The sequence below is a fragment of the Motacilla alba genome, chromosome 1A (assembly GCF_015832195.1).
Source record: "Motacilla alba alba isolate MOTALB_02 chromosome 1A, Motacilla_alba_V1.0_pri, whole genome shotgun sequence".
NCBI lineage: Eukaryota > Metazoa > Chordata > Aves > Passeriformes > Motacillidae > Motacilla > Motacilla alba.
Genome location: NC_052031.1, coordinates 34,289,374 through 34,307,561, shown reverse-complemented (window position 1 = coordinate 34,307,561; position 18,188 = coordinate 34,289,374). Strand labels below are relative to the sequence as shown.

Genomic DNA, 18,188 nt, shown 5'->3' with positions numbered 1-18,188 from the left:
GTGTGGAGCTGGCGACAGCTACCATGCTTGCGAGGTCTGGGCACTAGCAATCTTTAGCGTGTCACTGCTATTATCAAGTTACTGGTCCGGTTTCATTGCTGCCACCTACTGAAACTTGAGTTTTCCACCTCACTGAGTAGACTAGTGGGAAGCACAGATTTGCAGATGAGGTCTGAAATGCCACAGCATCACTAAAAATAATAACAAAAAAAATCTCCTCTCCCTCTCCCCCCCCGCTTAAATGTGGACTTCCAAAATGTATGTATGTATGTATGTTTATTTTGGTACTTAAAGTTCAGCTTCTTGTGCAGCTTTAGTGGTCCTAACTAATACTCTTTCTGTAGCTATTAATTCTTTCCCTGCTGGTATATTTGAATTATGTCTCTGATACAGCTCTTTCTGGTGCCTCCTGTTTTCTGAGTAGTAATGCATGAATATGTTTAGCTTTTTTGTGTTGTCTTTAGTACAAAACCAGATGTTCTTTCTTTGTGATGGTGAAAATTTCTGTATGTATTTTAGAAAAGCCTTATGATTTAAAATTTTGGGGGGGAAGAATGGTCTTATTTGCTAAATTTAATTTGAAAATATTTATTACAAAAAAAAAGAGCCTTCTTTTCTAGTCCTGGTTAAATGCTTTAAAAATTGTGGGGTGTATTATGTACTTGGGCAGAAGGCAAAGCATATTTATTCCTGTAACTAATATTGCAAATATTCATAGAATAAAAGAACCCCACAGTCTACTTTGGTATGTTCTATATAGGACTGAGTGGGCACCAATTAAATACGAGAATTTGTACAATGGTCTTAATGACCAGCTCTTTTTATTCTTCTAAGGCTTGTATAATTTTACACTTGTTTTAAAAAATGTCTTTTCCCCTTCCCCTCTTAAAGGTAGAGACCTGTGGGTTCTTGTTCTGGGAAGGTTTCCAACCCATCATAAGATTGGCATTCCAGAGTTCAAGTATGTTGCTAATATGCATGGGGATGAGGTACGTTTCAATTTTTGCAATGTCATTTATACCAAATACACTTACCAGAGGTTTAGAGTGAGCTTCTCTCAGGCATGTGCTTCTTATTATTGAGGTATGTCATAACTCTAGGAAGACAAAATATGTGGGTATTTATTGAGGAATTTTAAGAATAAATTTTAAGAATTCCACCTTGTTTGGGTGGAAGGGCCTTACCTTACATCATGGTGAAGAGTCCAACAATCCTACACTCAAGACCTCTTTTGGGTAGAGAGCTTTGTCTTCGAGTGAGTCAACCCAGAGGCTTGAAGTTTCCCTGCAATGAGTCAGATGCAGTAGTTTGCTTGCACATTGTTATTGCCTAGGCATGAAATATGACTGATAGAACTCTTCAAATACATCCCAAGATTAAATAATAATTGCTGTGAAGCATCAAATTGTTCATTGTAGGAAGAAAATTTATCTTGGGAACCTTAAGCTAGGAGCAGCTAGATTCACCTGAGATAACACAGAGTACAAAAGAAAAAGCAATGCCAGAACAATAGACTTGCTCTGGGAAGAATGCCCACTTATTAATGATCAAGGAGAAATTATGGTTATGAGCCTACCTGGTGCTGTACTTGAATCTGAATCAGAAAGAATCAAAGCTTCACTGTCCTCTATAGTACTTCTTTGCTTTATATTTCTTTTATTCTTTGGCTTTACCTGATTATATTAGTCATCTGCAGGATAAGTTTAAACTGCACAAATGTTTTTATGCAGTCTTTCATGTGAAGGTTAAATAATTTAACAGGAGTAGCAAGGTATATACATATATATGTGTGCTAGACTATGACTTTCCAAAACTAAGGGTATAGTAGAAAGTGTATCCTGTGCAAAGGGTAACGTGTCAAGAGTTATTGCTGTGTGTGAGCACTTGCACGCCTACAGGCACTTGTGACATTATGCACCAAGAATTTTCCCCAAGTTAGACTAGTTTCACCTTGTTCGACACCGGCCTTGCTCACAGTGCTGCTGGGAGTTTGACTGCTTGGGAACTAAACTCTGTGTGGGAGGAAGCTGATTCATGGTGTCAGATGGGTACGTTTGCTGCTGGGTGCCCAAGATAGGGTTTGCAGCTCCTGGAACCTGGTGTGTGTCACCAGGGTATCTAGGAACTGAGGCTCCATCCCGCAGTCCCCGCGGACTGCTGAGGGGGATTGCGAACCTCTGACTGTAAATCACCCAGCTCTGATGGGGAGGAGGTGGAGGGCAGGATATGATCTCATCCAGAATGGGCTGGCTTGCAAATCCAATATTGCTGGACTGCAAAAGGCCACACATACTGAAGTCTCCACAAGGAAGCACCCCTGTCATTATCACTGCCCAGCGGGATAGGCATAAGGAGCTTTAACCATAGAAACACTATAAAAAAATTTGTTTGCACATCCAGAGAGCTGGGAGTTGCTGGGGATTGGCAGCTCAGATCACTGCCTAGGATCTGAGGTTTTTATTGACTACATGAGGAATTGAGGCTAGATTTTCTTTTAAAGTCAGATGCTGTGCCAGACAGTGTGAGCAGGGTTGATCCTTGAGCTGCCTGGCTAAGGCGTCCAACATTCCAATTGTTTGTCAGACCAAGTTCACACCTAGGGAACATTCCAGAAATAGAGCTATTCCTCCTTTTCAGACCCTCATGATGATTTTTGCTGTATGTGATTTTTTGGTACATACAGGTGAAACAAATGAACATACAAACACAGTTGCTCTTTGGGTGTTTTTTTTTAATCTGATCATAAATGTATTTCAGATGGCAGGAAATCAATTCCTCATATAGAGAAGTATTGGAGAACTTGAATATTTTTTCCCCATAATCTAAGATTCTGCTGGACTAGTCGCTGGGGACAGATTCAACTACCTGTACAATCTATTAAGCAAATAGGCTTTGCACTAATTATACACCAAGCTTCAACTTATGTGCCAGAGTCTTTCATAAATTGAACTTGAGGGATTATGGCTTCATTGATCCAGTCAGGTCTTTTGTGCTTCAGTGATGTTTTCCACAAAAGATACAAAATGAGAAGTTCTGTTCTCAAGTGTTGTTTGGTGATGCCACCCTTCTAACCTGTTATGATCATGCATATGACACTTAACTTTGACTCAGCTGGTCCACTGCTTCAAAAACATAAAAGTTGGGGTGGAACCTGAATTACATGTGTGTGGGCTGTTCACACGTGCTGCTGGAAGAAAATCTAGGTTATTTGGGAAGCTGCCCAACAGGGAAGTTCTAATAAACTCTCTACCATGAGAGGAGTATTTTTTTTTCAGAACTGAAAAGATTTCTTTTTTTTTAAGTAAGTTTATTTTCCTTGATACTCTAAGACATAACCAGCCAAGATTTAAAAGATTTTCATTTGTGTTCACTGTTGCCAGATAGAGTGAACTTTTGCCCCAGATCCACTGAGAGGCAAGAAAAAACTTTTCCCATTCTTTATGTTGCCTGTATGAAGCTGGACACCATTTTTAGCAGCACTTTTTGTTTCACCTGAGCCAAATGAAAACTGATTTAAGCTAACTTTAATCAAGATGGTGATAATTGACTGCACAAAATGCATAAGCCTGTGAAGTGTTAATAAAGTCTGCAGGGGGAAGGTGAGGGAGAGGTTGCCTGATCTTCTGGGGCAACTCCCATTCTGAGTTAGACAGCAGCCTCTCTTGTCCCAGTCTTGTGCTCTTACTTGAAAGACCTTCTCTTTCTAAGTCACACATTCCTCCCTGGGGAAGAACTCCTCCTGCTTAACATCGACCACAACCAAACCCCCAGATACTCCTAAGTCATAAATGGAGCAAAAGCATTTGGACCCTCTGTGCCAGTGACTCAAGTGCACTCTATCCAACTGAACAGATAGGATCTAATTGGAAGGCTCTTCCTGTGCCATGTATATCACTGCAGGGAAACCCTTTATGGGAAAGCACATCTGACCAAGCTGTGAACTTCCTGTGTGTTTCTGCTTTCCCCCTTTCATGTGTGGAGTATATGGCTTTAACTTTCTGCAGCTGTAGTGTAACTGGACCATCACAAGATGATAAACTCTTTCTCAGGATGGCAGTGCTGGTATCAGTCCTTTTCTTTTAAAGTGTCCATTTCTGATCACTTTATTTTCTCAGTATATAAATAGCAACAATGCAAAATAATTGCTTATTTATAATGAACAATAGTTTATTTGTAATAATATAAATAAAACACTAATATAAATAATATAACAATATAGTAGTATAAAATATTATTAAACATAGCAGTATTTTTCCTCTTTGACTGTGTGAAACTGAGCCTGTACTGATAGGTCTGAACTAGCCTATGTGAAAGGATGTGTTTATCTGCTGCCTTATCTTGTGAAATAAGTTAAAGCAACTCTACCCTGTTTTCCATGCCATGATAAACGTAGTCATATCCACAGCAGGGTTTCCTGAAATATTAGGGCTTAAGTGAATAAGGGCTGGAGTAGATTTATTTGTGATCAATATAATGGAGTCTTAAAAAAACACCAAACAATAAACTAAAGAGTCTTGTGCAGAATTTCTTACTTTTTTTTCTAAAAAATTAATGGAAGCTACATTTACACTATCAAAATACCACAGTTGAAAAAAGTCTGTTTTTTTTTTTAATCATCCAATTGCACAAAAAGAATACTGCATGTACTGCACAACCTGCTATAAGGAATTGTGAGTCCATATTCCCATGTCCCAGTCCTGTGTGATATGTTATTGAAGTGATATGCAGGGAAACAGCATTTGCTCTAGAAAAAAACCACTATTTATAAAAAACATTTGTTGTATAGTGAACTGTTTTCCACCTAGCTTCAGTACTAGCTGATGTGATGTGGGAAAGGTCAGAAGCACCAGAGATTTCAAAATTCAACACAATCAAATCTCACTGCTAACAACAGACTTTGAAATAAGCTGGATGTTGCTGAGGTCTGTTTCGTTTCAGCACATTTTAACACTGCCTTGCTGCAGTTACTTTTTTCCTTATCTTTCTTCACACTCTTCTGAGTGGGAAAAGAAAAAGCTGCCCATGTGTCAGCCAGGTAAATCCTGAAGCTGGTGGTAACAGCTTGTGCCGGTTACTGGTTCAAAAGCATTTCCTTCAGTGATAAACCAGAGAGCTGCACTTCCCTGCACTTCCCTGCCATACATGTGGTATTTCTCAGATGTCCGTAGTGATTGCTGCTGCAGAAATGAAGAGATGTGTGCCAAACTATTGGCACGAGCAGTCACTTCAACAGTGGTGTGTTTTGGCCCAGAAGGACAGCTCCAGTGGGGTGTGTCCCAGTGGTGCAGGATAATCAATGTGGTACAAGTGTTAAAAATAACATCTTGCAAGTGTGGCATTTCAGTGGGAAACCAGGCTGGCCTACTGCTCATACTGCACTTCCTTAGGTGGGGTTGTGCCTGGTATGCTGCACCTGGCCTGTGGAGCAGCCAGGGCTGGAGCAAGGAGCCAGGCAAGGCTGTGTTGCCCTGAAACAGGTCCTACCTGATGGTTTGGATCTTTCTTTCAACATCCTTCAGCTTAAAAACCAGGCCATGTTTAAGGAAAGAATTTTAATAATAAAAATGGGCAGAGTCCATCCACCCATAGTCCCCTGGTGTTAGGTCTCTATCGTGTGGTAACAACACTGTTCTAAACCCAGGGCTGGTGCAGTAAAGTGTTACAGCACAGGTGCAATTGGACCTAACCTTAATCTCCTGCCTGGCTGCTGCTCAGGCTTCTTGAGCAATCCCTGTGGCAGTGAGCAGGGTGCTGGCACAGCCCTGCCAGCAGGCAGAGTCAGGAAGTTTAAAGGATCTGTGTTCAGAAGCAGCAGTTGCACCCTTTTCTACAGCACTGATCCATGTTTTGACACATGCACGCTTCTTCATTCAAGGCTTCCCCGGAGGATCACTGAATGCTTTTCCTGCTGACTGTCTCCCTTTGGGGCACAGGAGGAAGCTGACATCTGAAAGTGCACGGAGAAACTTAATGTCTAATTGTATCCCTAGAGGCAGCTGAAAGGGATTTCCTTTGCTTTTCTGTCACCCTTCCTGTGAAATACAGCAGCACAGTCTACTTTGGCATCTCCTCTCCCCTGGGATACTGCAATCAAAGCTAAATGTTCATGTCCTCTCCAAGCCCGAGAGCACATACATGCTGTCCCCTGCTCTTCTCTCTATCTTCATAGTAAACCTGAGGCTGGTAAAAGTGTTTGTCCTCGACTTTACTGTCAGCAGCCTGGCTTCAGTGTGTCTAGATCCTTTATTTGAAGTTCTAAAATAAAACTAAGTGACTCATAACTCTTATCCACAGACACTCCTGACCTCTGTAGTAACAGACTAAAGCTTGACTGAGCAGCAGATGCTTTCCAAGGGCTTGATCAAAACTTGACCTTGAACTTGAACTTTCTCAGAAACAAAAACTTTCCCTCAGATACTTCCAGATGTGCTTTCCCAAGCAATGCAGGGTGCTCTGGACCAAAACAAAACCACCCCTCTGTTACCACACCAAAACAGTGGTAATAAGTATATTCTTATTCTCACTGTGTAATCACCCAAGTGCCAGCACTTTTATGATAATCTGAACGGCCTAATGTCCTGAGTACAACAACAGCTGTACCAGGAATCCTCTAAAATAGTTTGTAAAATACTGTATGTATAAGTAAATCTGGGATAAAGTTTTAATTGCAAATAATATAATCTGTGGAAATCTGGTCATCTTTCATTCTTTGTAAACATTGTTCTTTTCCACCATATTCTTTTGTTACTTTTCTTTTTTCCCCTTTCTGCTCCTGCTTCTCTACCCTTTCTTTTTGGGATTTATTTTGGTCAGGCACTGAGGAGAAGTGCAGTAGAAGAAGAGCACTTTCCCAGGTTCTCCAGGCAGCAGTCCAGTCTTGTCTGTAGTTTAGCTGTCTCTGTGGTAGAGCTATTCTTGCTGATTCTGAGTCTGGTAACTTCATCTCTCATGCCCAGGGCCATGAGTTGGCTGATTTCTCTCCTCTCCTGTCCTCTCCTCTCCTTTCTTCCCCCACCCTTATAATGTTCCCAAGATGTCTATCACCCTTTTCAAGAGCTGCCTGTACAAGACAGGTTCTGTTGCATCCCTTCTTAAATTTTACAGAGTATATTTATCAAACCTGCAGAGCAGTCTGTTTTCACATACTCAGGTGCTGGTTTAGATCCTGTTGTGATATACCAGGCTTTGTTCTCGGAGATAAAGTAGAGATAAGTTATCTCTAGAACTCCTCTACTTGCAAGTCTTGGTTTGTTCTCTTTCCAGACAGGGTTTAGGAACCCTAAAGCACCCTTGAGGCATGGGTCACAGTGCTGTGGAAAGTGCCTCTGGAAAGTATGGTTCAATGAACACTAGCAGTGGTTTCTGGGGTAGAATAGAATTGACCTTAACTCTTGACACTATTTTGCCTAAAATCTGATAGACTAAAGGGAGGTGTCAGTTTTCATGACTTACACAAACAAAAATACATGTTTGGCTTTTTCTCTGCCACTGCCCCTCCTTGATCTAAAGTCTGTATCCAAATGTCTTTCCATGTCCTTTTCTAAGGATTTATTTGGTTTCCCCAATGCACATGCTCATGACATTAAAATAAAGCAGTGTTAACAGAAGTATCTATGTGGCCTCTTTGATCTTGTATTAATATTGACTTCCCATAAAATAGGATCAACAAGAAACAATCCTGCTCTGTGGCATCCTGGAAAACATGGCAGACTTGTCCTCCCTTCCTTCTGAAACTCCACTGGCAAGTGGTGCCACACAGCACTGGCACTCGTGTGTGGGGTCCCAGCACAGAGCTGGGACCCTGCAGTGGGACTGACAAAGCACAGTGGAGTGTTCCCAAGCCCACATGATGTTTATCAGGCACCTTTAGTTTTTGTTATAGCTGTTCCTTACCCATGCAAGATTTAAGCAGCGCATCTGACACAGTTTCCCATTATACAAAAAGGTCTGGTTGATCTGGGTTTAAAACCCTTGTGAAAACCCTCCAGTGATTCCTTTAATCTATTCAGTTGCTTTAAATATATTCAGGGGAGAGCATAAAACAAAGTAATGTGGATCATTGTGCTCTCATATGCCTTGTATGTCTGTGTAGTCCATAAGAAAAACCTGGAAGTTCAAGGCAGTGTATATTTATTTATTTATTTTCTTCTTCCATATCAGACTTAAAGTAAATTCTGTGCTTCTTTATGCAGACTGTTGGGAGAGAAATCCTGCTCCATTTGATAGATTTCCTGGTGACCAGCTATGGACATGACCCAGTTATTACCCGGTTGCTCAATAATACCCGGATTCATATCATGCCAACGATGAATCCTGATGGATTTGAAGCTACAAAAGTGCCTGATTGTTATTACTCACGAGGAAGGTAAGGGTGGGAGAGGTAAAATCAATGGGTGGGGAGTAATAATCGCAGCTAGCCAGAAGACTGAATCACATTTGGTGGAGAGCAGAGTCCACAGGATGTGCTAGGGCTAATTTTTGCCTGTGCCCTTCTGAGGACACATTGTTATGGCATAGGGTTTCTGGAAGACTGAGTCAGACTGGTGTTTATAAGTGGTGGAGCCAGAAAAAATTGGTCAGAATGGTGTAATGACCTCACCTTTCAGGCAGGAGACCCAGATTGCAAATACAAGCACAATTCCCAATTTTGTAGCACCTTTGGAGTGCTACAAGAAAAGAAGGAAAATTCTACCCACAGGGATCTATTTCAGTTGGAGAATTCTGTAACCCTTCTTAATGAGAAAAGAGAAAAGGTGTGTCTAAGCTTGTGGAATGGACTTTAGCTGTGTGTTTAAAAATCATGTTGAATGTGGATTTAGTAAGAAGGAGGAGTTACACAAGCAGAGCTGGCTATAATAGGTTCTTTGCTAATAGTGATGGTAGGGAAAAAATCTACACAGAAGAAAATATAACTTGGCATTGCATCCTGTGCTGCTTTTGTATTCTTTATTGTGACTATTGCAGAGACCAAAAAGGGGATGAAAAGTTTAACAAGCTAGAAGAGAGAAAGCGACAGTGAGAGAATGGAAATAAAAACCCAAAGAACAGATTTGGAATGTGCAGAAAAAGCAAACCCATGAGCTAGAAGTTCTCTTGGATCACTGGCCTTGGCAACATCAGAAACAAGTGAAAAGAAAGTTTAGGTAGTTTAGTTCTTCTTTAGGTGACCAGTGTAGGTCATCCTTTTTATTAAGTAAAAATGTATTCTTTGGCAAATAGATGGGACTTGTATGGAGGCGGGTATTTTTTATCCTCTCACTGTCAAATAGACAGAGTTTAACAGACTGAGCTCAAAAATTAACACAGTCAACAGTGAATACCCTCTTCGTTCCTGTACTGACCGACCTGAGAGAAAAAGCAAGAGAGTGTTTGAACAGGCTGGGTGTTAAGGTTCAGGGAGAATAAAATGCATCCTGTGTTTGACTCAATTTTTTTCTGTCTGTTGAGAGTGAGAACACCCCAAGGGATACAGCCATTCAATAGTTACCTTGGTCTTCTAAACAAGCAGGAAAAACACATACAGGAAGAGGACAAAGTCCTTCTGATCTGGCTCTGGTTTTCCTAATTCACTTATAAGTAGATGTGCATTCTATGTGCAAGTTAAATATTCTCTGTTTCCACTTAGAATTGTTTTATTGTGGCCTATGAAAATTCCAGTGCTGCCAGAAAGCAAACTAAACTCCATCACTGTAATGCTTGAGAAATAAAAAATTGTCATCTTCCCTATTCTCTGAAGATACTAGCACACCACAGATCTGGAGAACTGGGAGGCTGGTGATGTGGAAGCATCCACAGGCAAAACAGTAATGGGAATGTCTTCTCTCTTTCTAAGGTTCAACAGGAATGGAGAAGATCTGAACAGAAATTTTCCCGATGCCTTTGAAAACAACAGTGCCCGCATTCAGCCAGAGACTCAAGCAGTAATGGACTGGATAAAAAATGAAACATTTGTTCTCTCAGCAAACTTGCATGGGGGTGCCCTGGTTGCCAGTTACACCTTTGATAATGGTAACCCAGGTAAGCTGGTGACAAACTCTGTTCTCCCACAACTGACTGGGTTTAGGAACGTTCGCTGTACAAAGCAAAATTTATAAGGATTCCTGCAAAGTTCTTCTAGCTTTTGAGCTGGGATGGGCAGAATTTGATAAACCCCATCAAAATTCACTGCCTAATATGGCCTTTTGGGAGATGTTTATCCTGCATGTAAGCCAACACTGTGTGTTTTACCAGTAATGAGAGTTGCACAATGGCTATCTTCACTCTGCAGTTACTGGCTCTTTGAAAGGCTACAGCAGATCTCCAGATGATGATGTCTTTATTCACCTGGCAAAAACCTATTCTTCCAACCATGCCAGCATGTACAAAGGGACGAGGTGTGACAACAAGCAAACCTTCCCAGGAGGCATTACCAACGGGTACTCTTGGTACCAGCTGGAAGGTAAGAATTGATATTTCATTGGTATTTCATTCAGCTGCTCCTGGTAAGATGTTTTCTCACTTTCTCCTGCTATCTCTGATGATGAAAGAGCAGTGATTTTAGTCAGAGTAGAGAGCTGATGAAGGAAGCAAGTCAACTCATTCATGGAGCTTCTGTGAGCAGGACCTGGGTGTTTTCAGACTCCTCCAGCCAGCAATTGCACAAGTGAATGAGGCAGTCCCTGCTGTTAGCCTGCTTCTGAGCCTTTGCTTAAGGCCTGCAGTAGCTGTATACATTACAGCTGTATCCATACATGTGCACACACTGCTTGGCGTCAAGATCTTCTCCTTTCAGAAAGCAAACCAATCCTCTATTCATATGTCATCCATTTTTTAATGTTTACTTACTGAAATAAAAGTTTTCTTTATTGTTTATGTGTAGCCAAATAAAATATGGGGCTTGTGCACTGTGTATGTTGTTTTCATTGTATTAAAAGACTTTAAAGGATCTTGGAATTGCTTTGGCAGTGGCAAACCCTATGCCAGCCTATCTGTCCCTTTTTAGTTGGGAAAGCTTGAATTAATTGAAGTCAAAGACCCACCCTTTCTCGGCCGCAATCATCATCATTTCCAAAATGAAGTATGTCTTAGAAAACAAACTCTGTGAGTAACTAGAGTTAAGGATTAAGTTGGTTTTTCACAGGAGGAGGTAAATACAAGTGTGGCATTGAGGAATAATTTATTTGAATTACTTTTCTTACAGGTATGATGCAAGTACCAACATTTTAACTCTCCTATTTGTCTTTTAATTTGACCTTAGTGTTTCTTTGCAGCTGAAAACGCTTTTATTTCACTTTTAAGGTGGAATGCAAGATTACAACTATGTCTGGGGACAGTGTTTTGAAATTACACTGGAGCTGTCATGCTGTAAATATCCTCCAGAAGACCAGCTGGGAGACTTCTGGAGAGACAATAAAGTTGCTCTGATCGAATATATCAAACAAGTCCACCTAGGTGGGTATGTGAGTGGGGGCAGACCAAAAACTGAGGCCAGCTTAGAGGGAGCTCCTCAGCAGCTGGGTCAGTGTCACAGCTCACAGGAGAGAGATCTGGTGTTAACTTGGGAGCTTCTGAACAGGAAGTGCACAAAGCCAGGGAGGGTAAGGCAGGAGAACTTACAAGAGTGTCAGGTGAGGGGCTACTACAGATGTGCAAGGGGCTTAAAATGTGCTGGGGCAGGAGCAAGGGATTGGCCCTGGGGGCTGTCTGACCATGCACTCCCCCCCTCCCCTCATATTCCTGAGGAGCCTTGGGATAATAATAATTTCAAAAGTCTCTAGATGTATGTGTGCCTCAGCACTAGTGTCATGGTCTTTGCTGCTTGGATTTGGTAAATTTGAAAGGCTTCTCTAGGTGTGATCCAACTTCACATTTGGAAGAGAACTGCTGCTTAGTGAAGCTGGGGTGCTTTACAATGAGTTGAAGGGTTTGCACAAACCTGTTGCTTATCTTGCATTTTGTTGCCCTAAATATCTGATTGCTGTTTTATCTCTGCCTGTGCTGCCTTGAAGACGGTGGGTGGGAATTAAGGGAAACTACTTCATAAGCACACATTGTTGGTATTCTGCCTTTGGGAAATACTAGACAAGAGGCTGACTTATTTTAAATCACAAAAAAGAAGGGGGGATGTGTGTGTGTGTGCAAAAATTGCCAAACCTGTCGTGAAGATTGAAGCCCTTCAATAAAGGACATACAGTAAGTGTGTATGGTACCTTCAGCAAATGAGATTTGGAATATTAGGAGATTACAATGCTGCTTTCTAACTTACATGAGGGTAAATTATTAACAACAACAGCCAAGGATTTTCTGGTTTCACTCCCTTGAGCAAGGGCAAAGTGACTAGTCATAATATTAGATGTCCTAAAAAGTGGTGAAACAGCCTTTGAGTGCATCCAGCAACAGAACAGTCTGCCTTTCTCAGAGAAGGAGGCTCAGCAATTTCAGTTCATGATCTTTCCCTCCTCTCCCTTTTTCATAGGTGTCAAAGGCCAAGTTACTGATAAGAATGGGAATCCTATTCCCAACGCCATCGTGGAAGCCAAAGGAAGGCCACATGTGTGCCCCTACAGAACAAATGAACAAGGGGAGTACTTTCTCCTCCTTTTGCCTGGGACATATGTGATCAATGTGAGTATGCAGCCTTACTGAAGCATTGTTTCCAATTGCACGAGGTCCTGAGCACAGTGAGACTGCAGCCTTAGAGGCGGGTGAGCTGAGCCGCTCAAGTCATAGGTAGGAAGTGTAAAGACTCTTTAGCAGACTTTAAAAAAACTGAGTATTTAAATATTAGTCAGCAGAAAGGGAATTTTTTAATACAGTCCTCAGTATCCAGAGATAAGCACTCCTTGGACCTTGGTGGCAGGGCCAGCTGGGATGAGTCTGGAGCACGGCAACAGGAGCTTGAGGTGTTTGAAACAAAGCACAGAGCTCTTGCAGGGTGAGAGGGTGGAGCTGGGATCCACAGCACGGGCTGACACCACCATGGGTGTCTGTCATTTCCTTGTGTCAGAATGGTTTCTCTGTGGAAGTCCAAAGAACATCCATGCCCTGTAGGCTCTGCCTGCTGCCAAAGGCTTATGCTAAAGCATCACTGCAGGATTCTGACTCTTGTACAGCAAGAGTCTTACTGTTATAACAGGAAAACTTTACTCTTTTCCCAGTCCATGTTCTCGCATGTATCTTTAGAACATTTTGCCCTGTACATTTAAAGTGTAAATATTAATTGTTTCACACTTGAACTCAATGTTTCAAACCAAGGAACAACTCTTGTGCTTGCTTCTAGGCTACTGTACCAGGATTTAAATCCCTGCTGAAGACAGTGGAAATACCTGACAACACTGGAAACTTCAGTGCTTTGAAGCAGGATTTCTCATTCCCAGAGGTCTCAGATAAGATCAGCTCAAGAGTTGCTTCATGTCCCAAAATTCCCCTCTACCAAGAGCTCACACGGGCTTCAGCTGCAGTAAAACCAACCGTACATGTCTGGGTTTTAATGACCGCTATGCTTGCAATTTTCAAATAAAGTCAGGAATGATAAAGGCAAAGGCAAAATCTTCCTGCACAAGTGTGGCTTTTCAGAGAAGGAATTGTATGTGCAAAAGAAAGTATGTTTTTATAAACCAAATTCTCAGATTCACAATCATGTTTACCGTACTTTGTAAAATACTGGCTTGACAATTGAATGTTTTACTTTACTTATAGTAGACATATTTTTAATTGTAACAGACTATCATATTTTTCTATGTAAATATTTACTCTGAAGAAATTTTCTACACCCTGTGGAGACAACCGTAGAATTTTGATGCTGAAAGTACAAATATATTTTGAAGATTTTTTCCAAATTCAAAAACATTGAGAATTGTACTGCAATGTTTCATGCAAACTCAGGTTCCTCACTGAGCCAACAGCTCAGGTGCCACACGACTGTAAGTCATCAGCTCAATACTAACTTCTCATAATAAAGCCACTGCTATAAATCAGGAATGGCATTTCCTCTTTCTTACCTGGACAGATGAGACGGCTCAGGGCTCAAATGAGGGAAAGGCCAGTAACATGGACATGTTTTAAGACAAGAAGATGAAAATGAAATGTGAGTATCTACCAGCGGGCCATGCTGTGGAAGCTGGATGATAATCCACACCAACAGGGAAAAGGGAGGAATTTCTGGCTCTGAAAACAGTGTTATCCTGCGGCAGAGCTGCTGAAAGCAATGTGGAAAGTGTCACTGACAGTTTTATACTGTGTCCATTTTTAACTGAATTTATTGTGGCATAGAACCACACACAATTCAGAATTCTTTGAATAGTTTCAGCAATGGTTTTATACTGTTTCAACAGCTTCACAGCCCTGCTACTCCACTGTTGGGACTGTTGAACACCCATGCCAGGAGCTGGCAGGCACATCAGCAAGGCAGCAGCCAGCTCCAGTTACAGAGGGTGCTTTTTCAGTGTTCCCCTGGCTAGGCTGTACTGCAGGCAGGATTAGCAGATTCCTTTTGCCTGGCCAGCTGTGAGTCATTTTCAGGGCCCTTTGAAGCTGCCCAATAAACAGAAAACCTATCAAGAAAAGCCAGTTAGTACCATCTCCTGTGTTTATTTTAAAGCTTTATCTGCCAGTAATTTTCTTGAGCAATTTCAAAAGTAAACCAGCAAAGATTACCTTTGGAAACATCAATCTTTTCCTGTATACAGTAAATAAAAAAATGCAGGAATTCAGTTAATCCTTTAATGCCTTTTAAAATCTCTCCTGAGGCATTGCTGCCTGTCACACCAAGCCCTACCAGCTGGGCTGTGGCGCTTGGGCATCAGCCACTTGTCTGCCAGACAGCCACAACCAGTGTGCAAATCCACTTCAGAACTTGGAACAGCAATGCCAATAGCAATGAGGATTGTGTGTGCAAGAGACTGGTTTTTGAATGTCTTCCTCATATCCATTTGCATTTTCTACCTTTCCTCACCCTCTGATCTGCTGTGGGTTGTTTAGCTCGCAGAGAAGTAATTATCCACTAAATCCTTGTAGCAGGAAGAACGAGAGATTCCTTGAGTTAAAATCTCCCAAACCAAAGAAATCTGACAGAAGGCAGCAGTCCAGCAGCTGAGTGGGGGCATAAAGAGCCTGTGTGCTGGCTCACAAAAGTAAGAATCTGTGTGAAAACAAAGTACCAGAACTTCTATCAAGTAATTGACATGAAAAAAAAAAGGGCACCATGGAGTATATAAACAAATCTTTATTTAAAGCTTTTAAATGGAACACAGTACTCAATTTTCATCAGAAAAGGAAAAACTGAAAACTGAAAGATAAACGCCACACACGTGAAACTTCTCATAAATGGGTCTCTACTGTGTGCAATTGGAGTGGACACTTGCATTTTAATGGTTACTGACTGTGGTCATACACGCACTGGGTAGCTGGAAAGCAATGCACCAGGTCAAGCTCTTGAAAGCAAGTTGCATAGCTATTTAAATTCACTATGAACTACTCCATTCAACAGTCATCCCAGCTATGTGTAGTCAGACAACAAAGACTGGTTTTAGAAAAGCTATTGGTATTTTAGGTGTAAAGTAATCATCATCCTGACAGCCACTACTGTGGCTCAAGACCAAGAACTGTCCTTTAAAAGCAGGCTGTTAAGCTAAAACATCTACTCAAAAGGGGAACCACCACCTTTGTAAGTATCACTGACAAATTTCACATGTATAATATAGTTACAGATACCCTAAAGAAGCATTCACTTGAAGCTTTCAGTGCATCTGTGCTAAAAAAATAAACCCTAACAAAACCTCCACACTTCAGTTAAAAGCAACATTTTTTCATGTTCAGTAAGTGCAATCTGTTGTTAAAACCTTAAGCTGGGTTTTGTGCTTTGCTTGTGCAACCTTTAAAGAGCAAGATGTGCCTTGGACTCCGGTCTGGAGGAGCTGGAAAGGCAGGGCAGGGCAGGTAATCCCCTGAAAAGGAGAGGGCTCTGCTGTGCTGCGGGACCAAGGCTGCCCTACAGCCCCTCCATGACAACGCTGCCTCTCCTCACCTCCCATGAACTGTCCAATACAATCCTCCCCACAGGGAAGCCCCATAACAGCAAACGCCCCTTTTCAGGCCAAATGTTGCACAACAAAATGATGTACCTTCCTGGGATAAGGGATAACTCCTGCCCCACCATGTGTGTGGCAAGTTAATAGGCTGAATAAATTACCCACTTTAAAATTATAAATTCTACCTAAAGTTACACCCTAACACAACAGCAGCCTTAGATTAAGATGGGGAAGAAAAAAATCTTCACCCCTATTTCCATCTTATTTATTCGGTTTATTCAGTTTCATTAGGATCTTAATAATTGTCTAATCTCTCATTTTCAAGATACAATTTTCTGGAACAATTATTCTTGTTGACACTCTCTGTAAGTACGAGGAATTTTCTCTTCCCCGTATTAGTCATAAAAGAGAAAAAAAATCTGAAAAAAAATCTTCATACCCACAGACCACTTCAGAGACAGCGACATTTGAACAAATGTACAGCAAACAGAACTCTAATAAAATCGTACCACACTCTTAGAAGGAATGTAAGCTTTTCACCAGTGAGCACTTTGAAGCACTTTTACCCTTTCTAAATCATCTGCTAAGAGGAGAGGCACAGGACGGCAGGGCCTACAGTCCTGCTGCTGTGAGGTGAACTTCAATGCTAACATAATGTCAATACTAATAGGTAAATAGTTAAAGACTTGTATTTAAACAACAGGTAGGTTTATTGTACTTTCTGAAAAAGAATAAATGCAAGTTCTTGCACCATTTGTACGTAACTATTGTTTGCCTGATGTGCAAGAAGGAAGAGACTAAGATCATTACTGAAAATCACATATGGACACATCCCATGGGCATCTGGCCTCCCCTGCAACCTTCACAGTCACGTGTCCAAAGGCAAAAGCCATTTCCACCTTTGCAAATTAACCTTAAAGCCTCACATCACCATCTCCTAGATCATCCTGCATCTCCTGGACCATCACCCCAATGTTACCAGCACCCAGAAGCAGTCAGTCAGCTCCTTGCCTGTACTGAGGGATGCAAAAGCATTCCAAAGGAAAGCAAAACACCACCAAAATATTTTCACCATGCTGATGTTGGACCAGCACCATCTCTATTCAATAAATCTTGTTCAGGTTCAATGCAGAAGTTGTTGTAAGGGAAGGAAAAAATAAAACATAGCCATAAATCTTCCTGTGCCCTTCTCAACCTGAATATAATGTGAGTACTTCTCTGAATTTTAATGCTACATTTCTTAAAACAGTCTTCTTCTGCCTGTGATTTACTAATTAAGCATATTTATATAACTACACATGTAGCAGTAGACTAATTCAATAAATTAGAGCTCAACACATCAACTGTGAGCACGAGCATATTTACAAACAGCAATAAATTAAAGACTAAAATGTGTGCGATATTAAATAAGGATCTCTAAAGTTTTGTACCAAAACTGTACTGATTTTTGTGCCACTACCCGAGGCTCGAGCATGTCTAGGGGCCAGAACAAGCAGGGTGCTCACTGCTCATGCCCACACACAGAGCACGGCCAGGCCAGGAGACAGGGTGGAGGCAGAGCCAAAAGCAGCTGGCCGCAGCCAGGAGTCACCACAGGAGCCGCTGTGACACAGCCCACGGGCACCAGGCCTGCCAGTGTCCCCAACAGGAACAGGCATCAATACCCATCACTTCCATCTGGAAGGCATGCACCCACGCCAAACAAATTAAAGTTGCACTAGAAGTCATTAAGAATAACATTAAGCCATAAAATGTAACTCGAACCAAAATACTTGACACAGTGATTTGCAGATGCAGAAATTAAAATGCCCCAGTTCCTTCCCATTGTAGTGGAAGGTATTTCCAGGGCTATTCTCTGCAACAGAAGGCATGTGACTGGAAAGGAATGCGAGAGCGGGATGGTGCAATTTGTCCCAACAGGAACTGGATAAGGACAGCTGCTCCCCCAGCACTGCAGTCACACAGCCAGGGCAGCCACTGCAGAGAAGGCATCATGCTGAGAGAGGGAAAACATGGGAAACAGTGCAGTGGACAAAGCTTCGTAAGAAGATGAAACTTTTTAGGTACAGTCCCCATGTTATTGATACTTCTGCACATACACATCTACAGTTCTCTCTCACCTGCAGATGCAATCAAGAGCCTCTGCAAGCCTCACAGCACCTAAGTTTATCAAATCAAAAA

The 18,188-nt window shown here is 41.6% G+C and overlaps 1 protein-coding gene across 2 annotated transcripts in view; it reads left to right on the top strand.

Moving 5' to 3' along the window:
* Positions 1 to 16,414, top strand: part of CPM (carboxypeptidase M) — a 30,593-nt gene extending 14,179 nt beyond the window's left edge. The window contains exons 3-9 of one of the 2 annotated variants that reach the window (XM_038154011.1): positions 892 to 989; positions 8,193 to 8,365; positions 9,833 to 10,017; positions 10,268 to 10,438; positions 11,278 to 11,430; positions 12,455 to 12,603; positions 13,259 to 16,414. In XM_038154011.1, the coding sequence (XP_038009939.1) occupies positions 892 to 989; positions 8,193 to 8,365; positions 9,833 to 10,017; positions 10,268 to 10,438; positions 11,278 to 11,430; positions 12,455 to 12,603; positions 13,259 to 13,498 (1,169 nt within the window). In that variant the 3' untranslated portion in view covers positions 13,499 to 16,414. The remainder of the gene's footprint in view (positions 1 to 891; positions 990 to 8,192; positions 8,366 to 9,832; positions 10,018 to 10,267; positions 10,439 to 11,277; positions 11,431 to 12,454; positions 12,604 to 13,258) is intronic. The other variant, XM_038154012.1, reaches the window with a different exon arrangement.
* The last annotated feature ends 1,774 nt before the right edge of the window (positions 16,415 to 18,188 follow it).